The 20,637-nt window shown below is 36.5% G+C and overlaps 5 protein-coding genes across 6 annotated transcripts; 2 read left to right on the forward strand and 3 right to left on the reverse strand.

Moving 5' to 3' along the window:
- Positions 1-270: 270 nt before the first annotated feature.
- On the reverse strand, positions 271-2,017 carry LOC108146605 (ER membrane protein complex subunit 10). Its single transcript, XM_017272653.2, has 5 exons — positions 2,000-2,017; positions 1,585-1,705; positions 1,367-1,534; positions 559-942; positions 271-491 (listed from the first exon to the last, which is right to left on the reverse strand). The coding sequence occupies exons 2-5, from the start codon at positions 1,642-1,644 to the stop codon at positions 420-422; spliced, it is 684 nt and encodes a 227-aa protein (XP_017128142.1). The 5' UTR covers positions 1,645-1,705; positions 2,000-2,017; the 3' UTR covers positions 271-419.
- A 697-nt stretch (positions 2,018-2,714) lies between these two features.
- LOC108146609 (structural maintenance of chromosomes protein 5) lies at positions 2,715-7,151 on the reverse strand. The gene is made up of 16 exons (XM_017272656.2): positions 6,990-7,151; positions 6,547-6,919; positions 6,304-6,482; positions 5,913-6,159; positions 5,738-5,836; positions 5,386-5,673; positions 5,224-5,325; positions 4,953-5,161; positions 4,726-4,889; positions 4,267-4,596; positions 3,993-4,210; positions 3,711-3,935; positions 3,413-3,637; positions 3,182-3,339; positions 3,004-3,121; positions 2,715-2,950 (listed from the first exon to the last, which is right to left on the reverse strand). The coding sequence occupies exons 1-16, from the start codon at positions 7,061-7,063 to the stop codon at positions 2,855-2,857; spliced, it is 3,105 nt and encodes a 1,034-aa protein (XP_017128145.1). The 5' UTR covers positions 7,064-7,151; the 3' UTR covers positions 2,715-2,854.
- A 299-nt stretch (positions 7,152-7,450) lies between these two features.
- LOC108146642 lies at positions 7,451-9,806 on the reverse strand. Its single transcript, XM_017272687.2, has 9 exons — positions 9,443-9,806; positions 9,220-9,383; positions 8,979-9,158; positions 8,804-8,919; positions 8,655-8,748; positions 8,428-8,604; positions 8,051-8,343; positions 7,842-7,987; positions 7,451-7,786 (listed from the first exon to the last, which is right to left on the reverse strand). The coding sequence occupies exons 1-9, from the start codon at positions 9,729-9,731 to the stop codon at positions 7,500-7,502; spliced, it is 1,746 nt and encodes a 581-aa protein (XP_017128176.1). The 5' UTR covers positions 9,732-9,806; the 3' UTR covers positions 7,451-7,499.
- A 3,268-nt stretch (positions 9,807-13,074) lies between these two features.
- Positions 13,075-17,319, forward strand: LOC108146939 (neuropeptides capa receptor). Of its 2 annotated transcripts, XM_017273191.2 has the most exons (10): positions 13,075-13,457; positions 13,866-14,016; positions 14,123-14,213; positions 14,270-14,469; positions 14,686-14,859; positions 14,916-14,987; positions 15,066-15,210; positions 15,274-15,457; positions 15,513-15,617; positions 16,045-17,319. In XM_017273191.2, exons 1-10 carry the CDS (start codon positions 13,248-13,250, stop codon positions 16,177-16,179), a joined length of 1,467 nt encoding a protein of 488 aa, XP_017128680.1. In that variant the 5' UTR covers positions 13,075-13,247; the 3' UTR covers positions 16,180-17,319. The 2 variants fall into 2 exon arrangements, with proteins under 2 accessions (XP_017128680.1, XP_017128681.1); XM_017273192.2 differs by lacking the exons at positions 15,274-15,457; positions 15,513-15,617; positions 16,045-17,319 and having other exon boundaries at positions 15,061-15,148.
- Positions 17,320-17,382: 63 nt separating this feature from the next.
- LOC108146938 (putative mediator of RNA polymerase II transcription subunit 12) lies at positions 17,383-20,201 on the forward strand. The gene is made up of 3 exons (XM_017273190.2): positions 17,383-19,151; positions 19,594-19,783; positions 19,843-20,201. Exons 1-3 carry the CDS (start codon positions 17,712-17,714, stop codon positions 19,875-19,877), a joined length of 1,665 nt encoding a protein of 554 aa, XP_017128679.1. The 5' UTR covers positions 17,383-17,711; the 3' UTR covers positions 19,878-20,201.
- Positions 20,202-20,637: the final 436 nt, after the last annotated feature.

A 20,637-nucleotide genomic window follows, 5' to 3' on the forward strand; every position in this document is an offset into this window, starting at 1 on the left:
AAATATTATTTGCATATTTCATTTGAATAGATGATGGCCACTGCCCCAAAAACATATATATTTTGTCTTGAATAATTAAAACTAAATGGGATCGGAAATTCATTGTTTAAAACTTTGAACATTATTTTCTGAATATTCCATTCCGTTCTTTTTTTATCAAAGGAAAATACCAAGACCGATAAAAAGGTATTGTTAACTAATTTGATGAAGTTTTTTAAAATGGCAAAGCCCTGAAACATTTCTACCCGAAGTCATATTAATTTAAATTGGTTTTTTGTTTTAATATGTTTAATCAATTTATTTAATTTACATACATTTTTAATTGCTATGACTTGACTTAGTAAATCCAGAATTTCCTAGGAATTGTGATTAAGAAATGCTAACAAACAAAAGTGTGCACCAAATTAATACAGGAAAACTTATTTGGCACCGTCTTGGTTGGTGGCCCCCGAAATGAACACCAACAGGACCACCGGAACGATGTACATCCACTGAAAAATAAATTAATGAGAAGTTAATATATGCATTTTTTTGGGTTGGGGGTCCATTTGCACTTACGTATTTGGCAAAGAAACCACGGTTATCGCGAACTTCGCCACGCTCCCTGGCCTCCCGCTCGCGCTCCACCTTCTGAATGAAGCCAGCGGTATCCGGCACGGGAGCCAGTTCCGCGTGGCGGATCAGGACGTCGGTGCTGAATTGGGATTCAACCAGCTTATCAACATCCTCCTGGGTGCACTCAACGGCGGCGGGAACCGTGTCCTGAGCGACGGTAATGCCGGTAACGAATCCGGAGGGATCGAGCGACACCCACAGCACGTCATTTAGTTGCGCTTGCAGCAGACGACAGGCTTTGTTGGAGGTAATGAACTGCGACTTGGCGCCGTTTGAGTAGACCACCGTAGCCCTTAAGCGGTAAAACTCATTGTTTAGGGCCAGTTTCTTCAAAAAAACAAGTATTTCAAAAAGGGATTAAGGTTTGATAGGTAGGTATAGCAAGTGGCATTCAAGTTTTTAAATTAATGATATATATAGCTTTGCCTAAACAAGACCCACATTTTAGAAAACAATATGTTCGCTAGAAATGTAATTAACACTTTTTTGTAATATGTTTTCGGTAAGAATTTAAATGTCTAAATAAATTAGTTATCAGTTAGGGCAGTCGCGTTGTTTAGTACGGTTAGAAGGCACTAACTTTAAGACCTAGTTAATATCTCTGCAAAATCATATGACAATTATTGTTCCTAAACTTAAAGAAGGTTATCTTAATCTACGGTTAGTTATGATTTGAGAGTGGGTGGGGAAAAAAAGACCGGACCTTCCGACACCGGCTGTTTCCGTGCGCCGGCATCCAAACCGTAATTACCTTTAGCAAGTCCAGATCGGAGTTACTTAAAGTTGGTTGCTCCACATTGGCCAATCCGGAGTTCAGGCTGGGAATTGTCACATTTCCGCGGAAAGAAAATATGTCAGAGTTGGCAACCAGCGAATGTTGGAGCTCCACTGTAACCCAACTGTCATGCTCGAGGAAGCCCTAAAGAATATATTTAGTGATGTGTTTATAGTCAGAACTTAGGCACTTACCCAGCTGCCAGCCACTGCGCCCAGCACGAAACAGAGCAAAAATTCCGCCTTCAAATTCATTTTTCCTCAGTAAATTGCCAATTTTAACTTTAATTTGTCAATCGTATGAGGGACGTTGTACCTAGTGTGACCGCGTAGAGTAAATATACCAATGGGATTTTACAAAATATACTAAAAATACTGCACAACGTTTGGGGTATTCTAATTTCGCTTGCCGAACCACCTAATCCTTAAAAATTCAAATTTCATTTTCAATTTATTTAGTTATTAATTATTTTCTATGCCAATAATTAAAACTTTTGAGATTATTTTTTTGGTTTAGCCTATTATTATTTGATTTTTTTAAGCCACATTCTGCTTTTATAAGTTTAAGAGATCAATTTAAAGGTTAAAATATAACTTTTTTTAAGCTCACATATTTTTTGTTTTGTAAAGTTCACCAGGTGCACTTTATTATCGTAACCTGTGGTTTTTACTCTCATTATGTTGGGACTTAGTAGGCCAGTAGAAGATTTATAAATATGGCGAAATAGCAATAACTGCTGATCTAAAAAATCCCAACCATAATGGGGGCACACGTATTTCTAACAAGAAACCGACTTTATTTAAAGCTGCTAAATAACTGGCAAATATTTCAAGTGAACCTAATCTTTTATAGTTAACTGGTGAGAGATCGGCAATATCGGGTTTGGCATGCATCAAGTTATGTAATGGAGAGTTCATAAATATGTTGACACAATTTATTTTAACAAATTTAACCCTCTAAAGAAGATTGCCCATATAAAATTAATATTTAAGTTATATTTTAACAAATGTTTAAAGCTATACTCAATCACTAAGGTGGCAAATTTATTAAAATCAAATTAAAAATAAATTGAACTAAAATCCTTCAGAGCTTTCCATATATTGTTATCAAAGTGTTAATGTCACATAAAAAGTGAAACTAGATAGAGGCGCTTTTGTAAGGTTTTAAATCGAGGCCAGTTGAAATCAATCGAAACCTAAGAAAATAAATCGTCAGGCATCATTGCTCAATTACTTGTTTTCAAGTGTTTAAAGTTACTAGCTCACAGGCTTTGTTTGGATTGAGTCAGCACAGTTTTAAAATAATTTCCATCATGTATGGTCAATCGGCTATTAAAGTAATTGTATCAGAGTGATTTAGAATTTAAATTAACAAAAGATCTTTTATTTTAACATGGCATTAATACATTAATAGATGAAACGACAACAAATTCATATTAGAAGTCTTTGGAAAAGCCCAATTTTTTCAAATCATTGGGAATTTCATGCCTTCACAAACTGATTTTGAGTTGTGCACAATTGAAACGCATAAGTGTTCGTTGTAGTTCAGGTCTCGAAGCAACTAAAAATATATAATGTTAACTGAGGAATAAAATTAAAAAAGTCTTTTTATACCTTAGGTGTTACAAACAAATACTGAGCAGAGCCGTGCTTAGTAGCTTCTTTGAGGAGTAAGTCGAATATGTGTCGCTCATTTTTAGCATCCATGCCCTGATTTATCTCATCAACGCACCTAAAAACAAGGACCTTATATTAAATCAATCTGCATGTCGTAACTCTATATCAACATTACCTGAATGGTACATGAGTGACATGTTGCAATGACAATGAGTAAATTGCAATCGATACAGCGCGTTCGCCACCGGATTGAATGAACTTATCCAATGGCTGTAAGTGGGCACCCCTCCTAAACTGGACCATTATTTGAATGCCGTACGAATCAAAGTCGAACTAAAAACAGGGAACCATTTATAGTGCGTTAAATACAATTGTCAACAGAAATAGCTGCGACTTAACTACTCACTTTATCTGTTTTGGATAAAACAACTTCTCCAACATAATCAATTGACGCCATAAACTCGCTGAACTTGGTACTAATTGTTTCTACCAAGGTGTTTAATTTCGGCTCCCATATGTCGTATAAATTAGACATTTCCGATTCAATGGTTTTTGCTTGGTTAACAGACTGTTGAATGCTTTCTTCCATCAGTTTGACTTCATTTTGCAATTGTTGATAGCTGTCAATTGCCTGAATATTAATAAAAGATTAATAACGAAGCACAACAAATTTAGTTTTAGCAGGTGTCATAATAATTTATTACCTCTGTGTTGACACTTTTCATGCACTCCAATCGTGCCTGTAAGTCATGAATTGCTTCACGTAACTCCGGCAATTGCATGTTTTCCAAATCTTTAAATTCCTTTTTAAAGGGAAATTTGGAACTGTTTGGAATTTCGCCGTTGCACAGCCGTTGGATATCACTCTTCCGTTTGTTGATATCGTTCATTTGCTCTTCCAGGACGTTCATTAATTGTTCAAAGTCTCTCTAGGAGTAAAAAAAAACTTGAAAATACGTTTAATAAATCATAAATGAAATGCTTACGGCTGCTGTAGTGCTCAGAAGCTCGCTTTCCTTGATTGCTTCACTTTGACTCTCATGTTGCACCATATAAACGGATGCCTTTGTCTGGGCCAATTTCTTTTCAACCATGAGTAGCTCTACGGTTTTCAAGCAATTGCACAATTTTGCCTCGGTAACAAGTATTTTCTTCAAGTCTTTTTGCACACTATTATAGAAATTATTTTTAAGAGCGTCCAGTGCTGAAAATACAGGTCTTAATGGTTGATAATAATTTAGTGTGATTGTGTACGCTTACTATCGTCTTTCTGCAGAATTTGCAACTTTCTCCCGAGTGTTTCAACTTCGTTTTTAAGATTATTAAAATGAGCTAGTTTTTGGTCAAGTTTTCGCTTTTTATCTTGTTCATCCCTTGTAACAGTCTGCAAACGCTCGAACTCGTTGTCTGTCATGGTGATGGCGTTTTTAATTTTGTTGCTATCTTTCACAGCTTCGGTATAATGCTTTTTCATTTGTTCTAATTGTTGGGCATCCACTGTAATAAGTTGCTTTTTTCCATGGATAGTGCTCTCCGTAAGAATGGTTTCAGAACGATAGCGTGATGCCGTCACGACGAATCTCTTGTTTCCTGAAACGGATAAACGAACGTTAATTCAAGTTCCATAAGTTTTTCTTGGCAGATTAAATCATGAAATTATATTGTATATTATTAAGATACTATTTATTTTAATTATATAAGCTAGGTGAACATACGTACCGCCAAAATAAACTCGAATATTTTTTGGAATGGATGAAGTATAATTCCCTACTGCATCTGTACCAATTGGAATATTATGAATTGAGTAGGAAGCACACAGCTTGTTTATTATTGGTATTGGCCCGGTAACAAGATCCACAAGATAGGCACGAAAACCCAAGGGGCTGTAAATAAACTATCAGTTACTTAACTTATCAGAATTTGATTTAATTTGACTAAAAGCATACCGTAGATCATTTCTCGAAATACTTGGACTGTACATGACCCTTTCAACTGGTTCGCAATATATAATATTGACTCCCAATTTTTGCTTCACACACAACTCGTTGATCAATTCCGACATATCCTCCTTATCCTCACACGCAAATGCGTATAAATCACGCTGCGATACAACGTTTTCTAGATATTTGGCGTCTTCATAATTTTCCACATTAAGCTAAAGACGAAAAATAATTTTAAATATGGTTTTTAAGCGTTAGCTTAGTTTTTAAAACTTACTTCAAGTAACATTGGGTCGTAAATGTTTAACTTAAAACGCTGCTTGTTCTGCGCCAACCAATTCATAGCTTTAACCAAATTGGGATTTCTCTGCCCAATTTCCTGAAAAACATCCAAAATAATATATGATTTTTAAGACTTACTTGTTATTTTAAAACTTACTTCAATTTTTTGCATTTTCACGTTTTGCAGTCGATCTATTTTATGCTTATAGGCTGTAATTTCTGGAATCTTTTCTTCATTAAGTTGTTGTTCAAGTTGTTTTCGTCTGTTATACTGTTCCATGGCTTTTTCTTTTGCCGCGGCACATGCTTGTTTAACCTTTTCCAGTTCTGCGACAATCTGAGGCCTATTTCTATTGAAATCCTCTAATTCTTCCGTTTTGCTGTCAACCAATTGTTTTACTTTCTCCGCTTCAGTGGCGTTTGTAAGTGATTTTTGAATATTTTGCTGTTCAACAGAATAAACTAAGATTGAATTATAGTTTTTAGATATTGAGAAAAGACAAACTAACCTCCAATTGATATTTATTTTCGCGAATTCCTTGCTTTAGAGAATCCAGCTGACCTTCTATAGCATTTCTTTCTGCCACACCTTTATCTAAAGAACGCGTCTGCGGAAAAAAATAAACAAATATTCGTGTTATAAAGTAAACTTAAATATGTATAGCATAGGTAGTGATCCAATACCTTTTCCAAACAGGCTTCTCTGTAAGACACCTTTCTTCTCTGTATTTGTTCTTGAGCCTGAACAAGTTTGTTGTGTTGCTCCTTCAATTTTTCGCTTTGAGTTTTGGCCTTTTTAACTTTGGATTTTAGTTCGGCGGCCTTTTCTTCTCCAGCCTGTGTTTCAATCCACAATTTTTTTGCACTAAGGACTTGCAGTTTTTGCTTAACTTCCTCGCGTTCTTTGTATTGGGACACAGTCATTTGTAAGCTTTGTAATTAAAATGTAAGTACGTATCTTATAAATAATAATTAAAATATAAGTGATTAAAAATATTGTGTTAGATAAAAGAATTCAATCATTTTAAAGACATCTCGATAGAAGCTAATTAAAAATACCCCAAATATTACGTACTGTTCTAATCGTTTTTGTTTTTTAGCAAGATCATTCTTATCCTTATCTCGATTAGCATTGGTATTCGCTTGTTGTGCCCGCATCTGCTTTAAATTATTGAAACTCTTGGTAAGCTCTTCGTCGCACACGGAGGACATTGTATTGAGCAGGAGCTCTTGGGGATTCATCTTGGAGAAGTCCTGAAATTGTTTAAAAGAAATTAGTAATTTGTAAGTCGATATGAGGGGATAGTATATTTCTTACCTGAACCCGATCCTGCGGGAGGAACTGACACAGATTACTGACTTGTATATTGTAGGAGGATACGGCAGCCAGGAAGTTCTTCCTGGAGGTCTCCTTGTTGTTCACGGCGAAGGCGGACGTTCCGTTCGCGTTGATGATGCGCCGGAAGGTCTCCGTGGTGTTGGCTTCCCGCCCGTAAACCGCCACAACTATGGTCGCCGATGTCTTGTTGCTCTGTATGTAGTCGGCAACGCTGGCGGATCGGTCCAGCAGATGCGGCTCCCCGCCCAGGCCAAGAATAATGGCCGAGACAATGGTGGACTTGCCACTGCCATTCGGCCCGGTCAACACATTCAGATAGTGCTTCGGATGAAATGTTATCTCACTGTAGGAACTGCAATTGCAATTGGAAATACATGGCTCAAGGAATGGCCGAACTACGCCTCGCATGGACATGGACTTACACGAAATCCTTGCAGTAAACGGACTTTATTCGCCCCGTCAATTGCTTGGAACTCAGGGCACTATGTCTCTTCATAACTAAGCATGGATTTTTATCTTTTTTTTTGGTTTAAATAAAGAGTGTTGTTTCAAACACAATTCCGCGCTTTCTAGATGTTATTTTATTTGGACGTCGAAGTGTTGTCGATAACTTTTGGCACAGACAAATATCGATAACATATTAGGGGGACTCTTTTGCTTTGTTGCGTCATCAGACTATCGTGAACACAACCGCTATTAGTTGCATCACAGGAAAATATAATGCGATGTGTTCACAATGGCCGGAAATTATGCTAAAAGGTAAATAAACTGTGGCTGAAACAAAGTGTTCAAATATTTACAATTATTTGTAAATCAATTAATTCAGTAGTCAAATGTTTTAACGCGGAGAATTATTTTATCTTTCATTCTACTAATTGCACTGAGAATTTATTATTAAATATTTTTAGGTGTTATAAAAATATTACAAAAGGCTATTCGCTTGGATGAAAGGACGCGGAACTTCTCGCTGACTTAGTACTCTCCCGGCGGCTCGAATTCGCCATCACACTTTGCTTTTTGACAATAAATTCCTCCTCGTTGCAGCTTATACAGACACTTATATAATTCTCGATATCCTTGTTTTTCAGTTTGTCGGCAATTTGAAGTGCCTTAGCCAGGGCTTCTCTGGTCCTTTCGACTTTGTGAAGGGCGGCATTGGACTTAATTATGAGTAGATTGCTGAGAAACTGCCAAATATTGCTGTTGCAGTTTCGGGCCTCTGAAATGATGCCAATGATCAGTAACTTAAAAAATATGTGAGTATCATAGCAAACCTTCAATAGACTTCCGGGCATTAAAACAGCATTCGTCAAATCGATGTGACTGCAGATGTGTGCTTGCAATTTGATGAAATAAATAGCATTTTTCGATAGGGTATTTGGCGAAAAATATTCGATTTTCAAATCGGCTGATTAAGCGACTGCAAATTGAAGGAGCACCAATAAATTACGAGTTATTTGGATAAATAATCAATACACATTACCGAGATTTCGACAAGGCCGGATTTACGGAATCTATGCCCTCCTGATGCGTAGTGCGATCCCCAAATACGAAGTTTTGTGCCTCCATTGATTTATCCATGGGAAAGCGAAGTAAGCGGAGAAGAGCGTTCTTTTCTGCATACCGAAAGTATTTCGGAACAGTGTACTGATCGACATAGGCCAACGCCAATGTATTGTACATCTCGTTCAAAAATTCGAACTTCCAAGGCATAATCCTGTTGGTCTTTTTTACCACATAGTCGCCCATTACTTCCTCCACATAACTCGACAGTTTCTGAAAATAATAATAAACTTAACTTTAATATCCAAATTCCAAATGAATTTCTATGTATAAGTAATACATTTAAAAATAACTTACTGTTAAGTTTTTAGTTTGTCGAAGATATCGAATACTTCGCAGGGCAGTCTTCATGTTACGACTAGTTTGGTACTGAACTCGATTTAGAGAAGCTTCCCGAAAATCGTCCATTAATTTCTTGTTTGTGAACTTCTGATGGCGGATATTGTACATTGGGCTACGGGCTTCCAGCATTTTCTATAAAAAAAATAATTAGTTTTACATAATTACTCAATGGATGCACTCACCAAAAAAATTTTGATCTCGTCATATTTCTTGAAAGTTAGCGTTTTTAAAAACTCATTGCTTTTTTTGCACTGATCCAAAAGCAAGTTCGGATTCCTAAAATTAGTGATTGTATAAAAATGACCAAAATGAATTTAAAAAAAAGTTTTACTTTCGGACATGCTTCAGAAATATGACATCGTGCCATGACCTGTCTATGAACATTTGATTAAAGACATCAAATGCACGATTTCTTCTCGCAATTTCGAGGGGAGAAAGCATTTCATTCTAGCAATGATTACAAATTGATAAACAGTTGAAAATTAAAAATCGTTATTAGTACAAACTTCGATTTCCGGAATGCTCAGAACGTCGCATTTTTCTTGTTCCTTCAGTATTTTCCAAAGTGGTCTGGTATCTTCTTTATACTTGTTAAGTAATTCTTTTAAGTGCACTATAAGTTTTTCATTTTCATGGACAAAGTGTGTCATCGATGGGCCACAAGAATCTTCAATATTTTCGTCCACCTAGAAAAACTTCGGAGATCAGGAAGATATTTTTGGGTAATGAACTTAAGACAAAACTTACCACAATAAGACGTTGGTCAAACATTTTGATTTTGTTACCAGTGAACAGACGGGTGTTATTGTGAAGCTCGGCTTTGGAATTTTCCAACTGATTCATTTCATAGAGTGCATCGCAGACTTCCAAGTTAATCGGTGCGTCATCGCGATGCAGTAATTTTAATATTTCTGTAAAAGATATTACGAAATAACCAATTAAGTTTGGTCGACTATAGCATTCAACTTACGCTTTGCATCCAAACTGTCCTGGAGGGCACTTTCGGCCAGGGCATTTTTCCTCTTGCTCTGACTACGACGGTACAGGGTCGTAAAATCTGTAGGTCCTAGTTTGAGGGCCTTGTCGAAGTAGTACATGCCAAGATTCTCCCTCCGCCGGCGGCAGTAATAAGTTCCCCAGTCCTTGTAGATCCCCTGCTCAATTTCCGGGCTCCAGTCTAATTTAAGCCATATTGGTATAGCTGCCTCAACGCCCTGAGCCTGCGGAATGAACGCTTCCGGTTGTATTATTGAAGTCATTTTTATTTTATTTATTTATTTTTATTTTCTTGTTTGATCAAAGAATATTTAAAGCAAACTGAAAATCATTTTAAGAGATTTGTCAAATATAGACTTTTATTCAAATGGTTCTACGATAAGGTCATCGGAGATCAATAGAATTTCATAAATTGTAGTAGAGATTTTAAATTTCAAGTATTGATTAAATATTAAATATAACTTTTAAAAAGGTAACTGTTAAATAGGTATTTAAATAGTTTTTTCAAACTGTTAATGGTTAAGTTACTCTCTAACCTTTAGTGCCGATTTCTCAATGTGATGTTAAGGTGTTAGTTTGTAGAGAATGATAGCTTAAAGTCGGAAAAAGAAACAAAGAAAAACAAACCGACCACATAAGCTGACCCACAAACTCTAACTATAACATTTTTTGCACGACTAATCTTAAAGCTTGAGTAAAAAGTACTTAACTCTATTGTAAATGTTTCCAAAGAGCCATTTTTGTTGGTGTCAAAACTTAAATGATGGCGTCAAAAACATCTTCTAATTTTTCAACGCAATAAAGCACCTAGATCAGTTCGATGGAATGTGATGCTTAGCAGGCTTCTGGCTTCAAAAATGTGAGAAGTGAGTAAGAAAAGCTTACATCTTTATTTGCATTACATCAATGTGAGGCACATCGGTTAGCCCCAAAGCCACAAGTATGGCCGAAATTGGCTCCCACATGCAGTTCCACTTCAACGCCTGCGCACTCACCTGCCGAATTGCCTTTTGGCCAAACTAGGCAGCACATCTGGATATGCAAACAGTTGCTTTCCACCTGTCGTTGGCCACGCATCCTGCGGAATAATCTTTGCGGCTTATCACGCACTTAAATTGTCCACTAATTACGAAAACCGGAGTGTCAAAAGAAGCCAATTAACAAGTCTTAAGGCAGAAGTAGTAATGAATGGACCAAGAAGTTCTACAGGTGCTGAAAGGAAATAAGTGAAATGATGTCATGTAATTTTTAACCATTCAAATTCTTATAATGTTTTCGTAACATATGTATTCGTAATTCAATAAATTACAAAAGTAATAAATCACATTAGCGATATTGTAGAAGATCATTTCGATAAAGCATAATCCGAGTCGTTATTAGTGTAATTTTTTTTTATCTTCACTTTAACAGAAAAATAACTTTTTAAACACAAATTTCGAAAAATATTTTATTTAAAACCTTAGTGAGCTTAAAGAACAAAATGTATGTTTAACTTATAATTTCTTTCTTTATATTTTAATGGGGTGCAGTGTTCTTACTATATATCAACGCATGTAAGTATTTACTTATGTATGCACCGATGAAAGCTTTTTTACATATAAAATCTTCATAGTTTGGTGAACTTTTGCCCAAGGTTCAAAGTTCTTCATTTTTTAAAGTGCTTACTTATTCAAAACTAAGCTAAGTAATAAGATTAAACGAACTTAAATTAGTATTGTTGTCGAAGTTCAGCATAATTAAGTCTAGTCTGGAATTCACTTACAGCTTTGAATAAAACAACAAGAACACTAACACCAACACATCTCTGCCTTATTCATCTTCATCCGCACTCAATAAATCCAATAAAAGCAAGTGCCTTGGGATAATGGGCTATGAAAATTCCCAGATGTCCATGCATAATTATATTCAAGTCTTGGCGACACCTGACATATATTGCACCTGTGTGTATGGAAGACATATATACATATATTATATATATGCGAACTTGTGGGCTTCGGCACCCAAGTAATTAGCAACACGTGGCTTGGCCACTGGTCATGGAAAACTGGAGGGGGAGGAGTTGCCAAAAGGCTACCAGAGGCTGGGGTCGGTCACCGGCTAAGTGTCCCTAATGGCCAGATGCTGGATTGGATTAGCTGTCTCAAGAGTGCTCCCGGCTCTCCCGAGTCTAAATTGGATGTTTTACTGATTTACTGGCTTACTGATTTACTGGTTTACTGGTTGGGGGCTGCTTCTAATGAGACTCCTGCTATTTATTATTTTATCATCCTTTGAGGCCGTCGTACCTCAACTCGCTTCCTAATCACACGTGCGCCTTCCTGTTTGCATACGTCGTCAAATTAAATTCACGTCTGAGCACACTTAGTTGGAAAAGTTTGCAAGTGCGTGAAATTCTATAGTTTGCTTCGCTTAGCCAAAATATCTCAACGCTTTGTGTCGAGTTTGTCTCGGCGACATATTCATAATAATAACAAATTCTGTGCCCAACACACGTGCAAACTTTTCTGGTTGCCAGTATTCTGGTTTTTGTGCATAAGCTATTGTTAACCCCGTTCAAACTGGCTTAATAAATTTAGCCAAGATGCTGCTGCCGACACTTGCAACCACAATACAACTAATAATCTGTGTGCATATTAAATTACATTTTCTTCTGCCTTAAGTTTTAATACAAGAGGCTTTAAAGTTTCCTGTTTACTTCACGATGAGACAATCGAAATTTGAAAACTTTTTTGTTTACATTGTAAATCACTTGACAAGAACTTAATAATTAATGATATACTTGCTTACAAAATTAACTGACAGCAATTAAGTCGTACATCGCTCGAAGTATGTGTATACTTTAATAATATACATTTTCTTAGAGAAGTAAAACTAACCAGATGTGTGTCAGTTGATAAGATAACATCTTCATAAGCAAATAAAGGCCAACGTTTTATATGGGCTTTAAGAGCTTTTTAAAATAAATTAATAAACGTGTGGACTCTTCAGACTAATGAAATTCTTGAAGGCAGAATTTTCTCCGCCTCTTGATTTGATAATTCATGTCTGTTGACATTTCAAATTAATCTATGTGTAGAAAGAAGGTATCCGAGTATGGTCGGAATAATTCTTTGAAGTTATTTTTTAAAATTTATCTTTCAGGGTATTTGGGTTTTTTTCTAAAGATTATAAACAACTGTAAAATGTATATTTTATTAAATATTTAGTATTTGAAATATTTATTATATGGTATCCGAATTAATAGAATCTTTGCTTTTATTTACTAATTAGCAATTTTAAAACTACTAAACAATTTCCTGGCTGGATTCTTTACTTCTAATTTCAAATTATTTCCCAAATTTGTAGTGTTTGTTTCAGTTGTTTAACATCTGATCTACTTATCTAATAATTTAAGATTAAACTTTGTTGTTTTTGACGTAAACAAAAAAAATTACTCATTCTGCGGCATGAATACCAATTCATATCTATATAGTTGTATACGTACACATAATATAGAGTATGTACGCGGTGTTTATAGATGCCTGTGTATGCATTTATTTACAATTTAGCCTAAACCATGCCTTCTTATCTTTTTAGCGCTAGACTGCGGACAGTAATCTGCGGGCATCTAAAAGATACAGTGGCTGTATTATACGATAGCGCAGCGCTGATTTCTCGCAATCCATAAAAAATTAAACGGAAATCGTCGTGTGCCATGGGTTATTCGAAATTCAGCGGCAGCCGTTAAAACAATACTTTTACACAAAATAAACAAAAAAAGCAACAGATTCGGTTTTAAAATGAACTCATCGACAGAAGCAACTTTTTTAGATTTTAATACAAGTCTAAGCAATACGCCAACTTCATATGCAACTAGTGTTAGTTGGGCACCATCCCAAGGATTAGAAGCAGAGGATTACTTTGCCTGCGGCACCTTTAATTGCTCACCCACAGAGTTTGTGGCTTTTGTGCTCGGGCCGCAGACCTTACCACTTTATAAGGCCATTTTGGTAGGTATTTATGAATTCAGTTTTAAAATAATAATTATATTTATTATTATATATATTACAAATAATAATCAAATTGCTCTCCGTACAATTTTAAAATGCCTTTTTATTTGGCTGAAATACAGAATAAATATGTAAATTTAATAAGTTTTTTGAATAGGTATTTTTCAAAAAAATAATTAAATCATTATATAATAATACAATTGCTTTGAATATAATTTTTAAAAAATTTATTAAAGTCTAAAAAAAAGGGATATAAAAACATGAGCCTATACCATTAACCAAAAAAAATTGTTATATACAAATATATTAAGGGTGGTTAGTTATCGTCTGTTAAGTTTTTTAAATAATTTAAACTTTCTTATATATATATTTATGAAAAGATTTTTTCTTTGTTAAAATTTTTTTCAGATAACAATTATATTTGGAGGCATTTTTATAACCGGTGTCATTGGCAACCTGTTAGTATGCATTGTGATTATTCGACACTCGGCAATGCACACGGCGACAAATTACTATCTCTTTAGTTTGGCTGTCTCCGATTTGCTGTACTTACTCTTTGGTTAGTTAATTATATAAGCGCGTGTATGTTACCACAACCAGTTCAACGGAAGTGGATAAGACATTGTTTTAAAATTCTTTGAATTCATTATTGTTAAAATATCTAGGACTGCCAACGGAAGTGTTTTTATACTGGCACCAGTATCCAGATCTCTTCGGCATGCCATTTTGCAAAATTCGAGCATTTATTTCCGAGGCGTTAGTATAAATCATTTTGTTGTTAATTATAGTATCAATAAAGTTTCCATTTTTAGATGTACTTATGTCTCCGTATTTACCATCGTGGCATTTTCCATGGAAAGATTTTTGGCCATTTGTCATCCCTTGCATTTATATGCCATGGTTGGCTTCAAACGAGCTATTCGCATAATAACAGCTCTTTGGATTGCAAGTTTCATTAGTGCCATACCATTTGGACTCCTCTCAGATATTCAATACCTTAAATATCCTTTGGGTAAGCGACTTCATTGTTAAAATGTATATTTGTAACTATATATATATAAATGGTATGAGAGAAATGTTTAACAGGAAGAAGTTTAGTATATTCTTAGTAACTTGATAATGAAACTTTAAATATAAATCACGCAGATATTTATATATTCAGAAATAATTCATATTTATGGTATATATTTTACGAGTGAGGGATTATATTTTATTGTACATTTTTCAGATGACTCCCGCATTGAGGAATCTGCATTCTGTTCCATGTCCCCTGAGATTGTGAATGTCATACCAGTGTTCGAAGTATCCTTCTGCATATTCTTCGTCATTCCGATGATACTCATAATATTGCTTTACGGCCGAATGGGAGCTAAGATTCGATCTCGAACAAACCAAAAACTGGGCAAGTACTTGGCTTCTATCGATCCCAAATGGTGCAACTTCAGGGAAATCTTTTAGGTGTTCAACACGGCAATAACAGAGAAACACGAAACTCACAAATGAGAAAGAAGACAGTAATACGAATGTTGGGTAAGCTTTTGGCAACTACACAATACGATATATATTTAAGGTTCAAAATCACGATTCTCACCCATTTAATCAGTATAGCCGCAGTGGTGATTACATTTTTTGTGTGCTGGTTTCCGTTTCACCTGCAACGACTTATATTTCTCTATGCCAAGGATATGGACAACTATTTGGATATAAACGAGGCGCTCTTTTCTATTGCGGGCTTTGCCTACTATGTTTCATGGTAACTTATTTATTTAACATTTTATTGTTTGTTAAATAACATGCTTATTAATTTTATTGTTAGCACCATAAACCCAATCGTATATAGTGTAATGTCACGTCGCTATAGGGTCGCATTTAGAGAACTTCTCTGCGGAAAAGCTGTGGGTGCATACTATAATAGTGCTTTTGCAAGGGATCACTCCAGTTTCCGCGAAAGTACAGCCACAACTATGGGTAACAACATAAATTACGACCGTGTGCATTCCGTATGTTTCTCTTTAAATAAAAATTTAACTACTCTAATTCAAATTTACTTTTTAGGTTCATGTGAGATCAAGTCGGCATCAAAATAACAAAAACGAGGCAGATTCCATATCTGCAAGTAGAATGTTGATTAAAAAAACATACAGTCTACCGCTACCAAAGGTAAGAAAAATAAATAAAAAACTTACACTTTGCTTATACATTTTATTTTACGCACTAGTAAATTGTTCTTGTTTAAATTTTATTTTCATTTATCTGATATCATGTTTAGTGAAATTTCACAACTATTTCCAAACTTTTTCTCACATGGCTGGACTTTTAAAGTTCAAACGTAGCTTGGTGAATAAATCAAATTAAAAAGTTATTTTACTTTGCGTCATTTTGTCAAACTTTCTAATTCCCAATGCTAAAGTTGCTTACCCCACTTGTTTTTATCCTTGTTTAAGTTGATTTGGTTTTGTTTACATGTGTACCTACGGGAACAGAACTTTTTCGTTACGTTTCTTTTCGTATGTGACTGAAAGAATAACATATTAGCATACATTTTGATCACACATATATTAACCTTGACCTACGTATTTGCTTGCAGAATGCAGACTCAACCGTTCTAAGTACTGACATTGTAATTGTGCTGGAAAATAGCACATCAGCTCGTCACACGGTTTGTGAAGGCGCGCAAGTTGAGAACGATATTTGGATCAAAAATGAGGAGACTTGTATTTAAGCCGAGTCCATTTCAACAAGTCTAGTGTAAACTAATTACGCCGAGTGAAAACCGAAGGTTATGTGCACACCCTTTTATGTAGCTTTAATTTAAGGACTATTATTTGTCTTTGTAGCTTATTTAGGTCCAAATTTATTAGTCTGTTTTAGGAATCTGACTAATTTGGCAGCACAACAGGAGATTAAATTATTCCCACCACATCTCTTCCAGTGAATAAAAAATTTAATGTATTTTATAACTTCTTTAAACTGTGGTTGAGTTAATAATAAGTTATTTTTGCACTTTTCCAGCTTTACAATTTTTTTTCAACCCAAAAATATCACAGTTGTTTGAAACTTGATAAACTGAAACTTTAAGACCAACCTAAAGTAACAGGGCTTTTATGAATGAATACATTAACAAATGTTTACGGTTTCGAACGTTTTGCATAACAATGATCGAAATTATCGTTTTCATGGCTTGTTCTCTTTAAAAAAAAAGAAGCAATGCCAAATTGACTACAAAAGCGAAAGTTGTACCCATTATCCCAGTATCTATAATTAAAATAAATTTTCACTTTTTCTTGAAGATTAAGAGTCAGTGGTAAATAAACACTAAATTTCAAAATTTCTTCATCAGCGATCTGGCATTCTTTATGAGCTAATTAGAGGTTGAACTTTGAAGAATTTCCGAATTACGCATAGGGTTTCCGAAATGTTTATCTGATTTACTTTCACCTGCACTTAAGATAACCGAATTGAAGAAAAGTAAATCATCTGTCAAATAGATTTGTAGCAAAGCGATAAATTGATACCACTGTGCCCCGAGGTTCGAGTGCCTCAACTACATACTTCATCTCCATCTCCATCTCCATTTCCATTTTGATCTTCGAGTGTGATGCTGTGATCTCTCGGTGGCTTCACCAGGCCACCACATCCACATCCACATCCACATTTCCTCTGTGGCAGAGTCTCGAAACTGGTTTAATGGCCATTCCGACGAATTCCAGCACAGCTGCTGGCTCAGAAACGTTCCATTTGCAACTCAGTTGCTTTCCAACCAACCGACGAACGACTAGCCAACGCAAAGTGCCGAATTTCGAGAAGAAAGTGATCGGATAGTCGAGACCCTCGATTGATTAACGGTTCTCGAGCGCTCGAACAACAGGCTCTGAGAAATGTACCCATGTAAAGGCACTCGGTTTTGAATAGATCGCTGCATTTGGAGCCGAAAACCTTAGCTTTGACTTCGTCTTCGACTTTAGCTTTAGCTTTGACTTTGGCTTTAGCATTGGCTGCATTGCCGCAAGGCGTTCCAATTTTTGTATTTTAAACGACTGACCACCGACCGGATAACAAAGAAAGTGAGATCAAGTCTGCGAGATCGTGTGGCGAAAGAAAAGAAGCTTCGCGTTCGTATGTGTGCGTGGTTAATTCGAAAGAAACTTTTTTGCTTTTGGCCGCGGCGAAACTGACAAATGTCAAATACCAATAGACCGTCGTGGAATTAAGACGCGCCTGCCGCCAAACGGATTTCGATTTCGACACCTGAAAATGACGCAAATTGGCCACAGATTGGCCCCTCTCTTGGAGGCCTTACTTCTGTTCGTTCTCCTCGTCCATCGAGTGCAGTGCGATGAGCACAGTGGTCCGAGGGTGGCGCGAATAATGCAGTTTTTGAGTGAGCCTCAGCCACATTTCAGCCACCACAATCGACCACCACCAGGTGCCGGACTACTGCCCCGAATAAGATCACGATCGGATAGCCTACCCACGAAATTCCTGAGATCGCCGCAACCTGCAACAGTTCAACACATCATGCGTCGCGAGCAGTTCGGCAACTTTCCTGCCAACGATCAGCTCCGGAGGTATCAATTCGATCAGAATCAGTCCGGAAGATTTGCCCACGTGAAGGACACTCCTGTGCTGGATGTGGGAAAGAACCAGTTTCCACCGCAGTATTTCTCCGAGCAGTATATGCAAAACTTCAAGTCCTCGCCCCACTTCAATGGCAATGTCATAATGAAGGATCAGAAGCCAGCCTATGCTCCCATCCAGCAGCATGCGATACCCGTTCAGGCCTCCCAGTATCTGCACTATCCCAAGCTCTTTGGCCAGCAGGGTGCTGGTTTCAGTGTGGTTCCCTCGCAACAGACTGCAAGTCAGTACCAAAAGGATGCCAATAGCTACTCGGTTTACGAGGACTCTGAGAATCTGCCCAAGCAGGGGGTCAACTATCGCCAGGCTGTGCCTCCCGCAAAGGAATCGAAGGAGGCGCAGGATTACCTGCAGTTCATGAGCACCAATGAGTACTTCCTGCCCAAGCGAGATCCCGACTACAGGCGAATGGATACCGAACGGGATCAGCAGAAGCAGCTGCAGCAATATCCGCAGCAATATAATCAGCAGCAGCAGCAGCAACACAAGCAACCGCAGCAACACCAGCAACTGCAACATCAACCACAACCGCAGCAACATCAGTCACTGAAGCAACATCTTCCCTACAAGATTGCTGGCCCAGACAACTCGGTCTCCTCCAGTTACAATGAACCCATACAAGTCTCGGACTTGTTCTATCAGCAAGATCCGGCGCCGGCAAACGCAGCCGTAGTTCGAGGCAGCTACCAGGCTGGCCAGGATGTCTTTGTGGTGAAGTCCGACGGCAACAAGGCGGTCAAGCACGTGGTGTCCACTCCCATGTCGGTGCAGGCTTCTACCCAAACCCCGCCAAAGAGCCAGCACCCGGCCAAGAGCCACAAGAGCTACACGCCGGAGCCACTGCGATTCGAGTTCACCGAGCAGGATGCCATCAGGGGATCCATGAAGTACACCCAGTCCCCAGCCACGCAGGCCAACCAGTACTACTACGAAACGGTGGCCCAAGCAGTCCGCGAACCTGCCAAGGCTTCCAGTCCAATCCTCCAGCTCAGCAAGCCCATCAAGGAGTACAGCGACGATCCGGAGGACAGTGCCGATACTGACAGTGGAAAACAGGTGGGTTACGCTTTATTTATTTGAATAAATTTAAAAATAAGCTAACTAGCTTAGTTTATCTACCCTTGCAGATGTATAAATGTATAAAAAATACATACACTAACTTACATACTTTTTGCCATAATTATAATAAATCGATTTGCAATTTAAATTAAAAAGGAATTATACAAAAGCTATTTAATTAAAAAGTAAACATTGAAAATAAACAGAAAAGTGCAAGATATTAAAAGGCTGATTAAGAATTTAGCTACAGTTTGATAAGAAACACATTTTGCTAAAATATTTATATTATACTCAAAGATAATATGATGTCAATCATATATCACAATTTTGATTTTCCCAACAGAATAAAAGTCTTGTAATCTATTATCTATGCTCTTGTATAAGCAAATCTATTATTACCAACATTTTCACATTAAATAAACATTTTAATGGATTTCAGCAAGAGGATGCGAAGGTGTCAACTGGGACAAGTGCTGCAACTCCTGGTAGTCCAAAGGACACGGAAAGTTACTGTGAGAAAATCTGCGCCAATGTTTATGATGAGAACGACGAAATAATTTGTGGATCCGATGGGTACATGTACACGGGAGAAACTCAACTACAGTGCTATTCGTCCTGCCTTAATATAAGTAAGAAATTGTAAATCCTTTGTAAATTCATTATTAACCAATTCTGTTTTTATTTCTAGGTGTGACGATCAAAAGTAAAGGATCATGCTCATAAAATAAATTCAAATATAAATAATTATTTATTCTAATTTAATTAATTCTATTGATTACCATATTTGCAGCCCATTAAGTTAAGTTTAAAATTATGCAAGACTTCTGGCACTGGTAAAATTTAGGGTTTTGTATAGAGCGATTTCGATTTTTATGATGTACAAAAATATCGTGCACTTATAGCTCTCCTATTTATTTAACATTTAAAAATCGATCTAATCAAATCATTTTTAAACTATAAGTGCATGAATATTTGAAATCCATATGGTATGTATTCTCAAAAATCATTCAGAGATTTAGTTAATAGTTAATAAAATTATAAATTGCATACAAATGTCTTTTATATTGGTATGGGGAATATTAAGCCTCCATTGTGGCTATAATATTTATTCGTTTTATAGTTGGTAAGAAGGTAATAATGGCCACCAAACAAATATGTATCGTAATGATTGTTGATTACATTTTCGAGATAAAACCAAAGTCTTTCATAAAAAGGAAGAAATATATTACAAATATCAAGATTTTAAGCAATTTGACAGTTTCTCAGCAGTTATGTACATGTAAGGAGAACCAAATATCGAGTGACAAAACTAATAATACCCTCTTCATGTTGTGCATTAAACAATAGGAAATACTTAATACCGGATACTAATATTCCTTTCCAATAAAGTTCCAATTTTAAAACATATTTGTAAAATTTAAAAGCTAATTCAAAAGCTAACGGACTAACAGAGGCCAGTTAACATAGCTGTTAAGTGCATAAC

Source organism: Drosophila elegans, unplaced genomic scaffold (genome assembly GCF_018152505.1).
Source record: "Drosophila elegans isolate 14027-0461.03 unplaced genomic scaffold, ASM1815250v1 contig_208, whole genome shotgun sequence".
NCBI lineage: Eukaryota > Metazoa > Arthropoda > Insecta > Diptera > Drosophilidae > Drosophila > Drosophila elegans.

Bases quoted from the DNA above. Each gene is read 5' to 3' on its own strand.
- LOC108146609 (XM_017272656.2), bottom strand. From the start codon at position 7,063: ATGAAGAGACATAGTGCCCTGAGTTCCAAGCAATTGACGGGGCGAATA. The intron at 6,483-6,546 runs GTAAGAAATATA...AAACAATTTCAG, and splicing joins TCCCGCAGGATCGGGTTCAG to GACTTCTCCAAGATGAATCC. The intron at 5,162-5,223 runs GTAAGTTTTAAA...TTTCGTCTTTAG, and splicing joins ACGACCCAATGTTACTTGAA to CTTAATGTGGAAAATTATGA.
- LOC108146938 (XM_017273190.2), top strand. From the start codon at position 17,712: ATGACGCAAATTGGCCACAGATTGGCCCCTCTCTTGGAGGCCTTACTT. The intron at 19,152-19,593 runs GTGGGTTACGCT...AATGGATTTCAG, and splicing joins ATACTGACAGTGGAAAACAG to CAAGAGGATGCGAAGGTGTC. The intron at 19,784-19,842 runs GTAAGAAATTGT...TTTTATTTCTAG, and splicing joins TTCGTCCTGCCTTAATATAA to GTGTGACGATCAAAAGTAAA.
- LOC108146939 (XM_017273191.2), top strand. From the start codon at position 13,248: ATGAACTCATCGACAGAAGCAACTTTTTTAGATTTTAATACAAGTCTA. The intron at 13,458-13,865 runs GTAGGTATTTAT...AATTTTTTTCAG, and splicing joins CACTTTATAAGGCCATTTTG to ATAACAATTATATTTGGAGG. The intron at 15,211-15,273 runs GTAACTTATTTA...TTTTATTGTTAG, and splicing joins TTTGCCTACTATGTTTCATG to CACCATAAACCCAATCGTAT.
- LOC108146642 (XM_017272687.2), bottom strand. From the start codon at position 9,731: ATGACTTCAATAATACAACCGGAAGCGTTCATTCCGCAGGCTCAGGGC. The intron at 9,159-9,219 runs GTAAGTTTTGTC...AAGTTTTTCTAG, and splicing joins TTGACCAACGTCTTATTGTG to GTGGACGAAAATATTGAAGA. The intron at 8,920-8,978 runs GTTTGTACTAAT...AATCATTGCTAG, and splicing joins TGAGCATTCCGGAAATCGAA to AATGAAATGCTTTCTCCCCT.
- LOC108146605 (XM_017272653.2), bottom strand. From the start codon at position 1,644: ATGAATTTGAAGGCGGAATTTTTGCTCTGTTTCGTGCTGGGCGCAGTG. The intron at 1,535-1,584 runs GTAAGTGCCTAA...TATATTCTTTAG, and splicing joins GCGCAGTGGCTGGCAGCTGG to GGCTTCCTCGAGCATGACAG. The intron at 492-558 runs GTAAGTGCAAAT...TTTATTTTTCAG, and splicing joins GTGGTTTCTTTGCCAAATAC to TGGATGTACATCGTTCCGGT.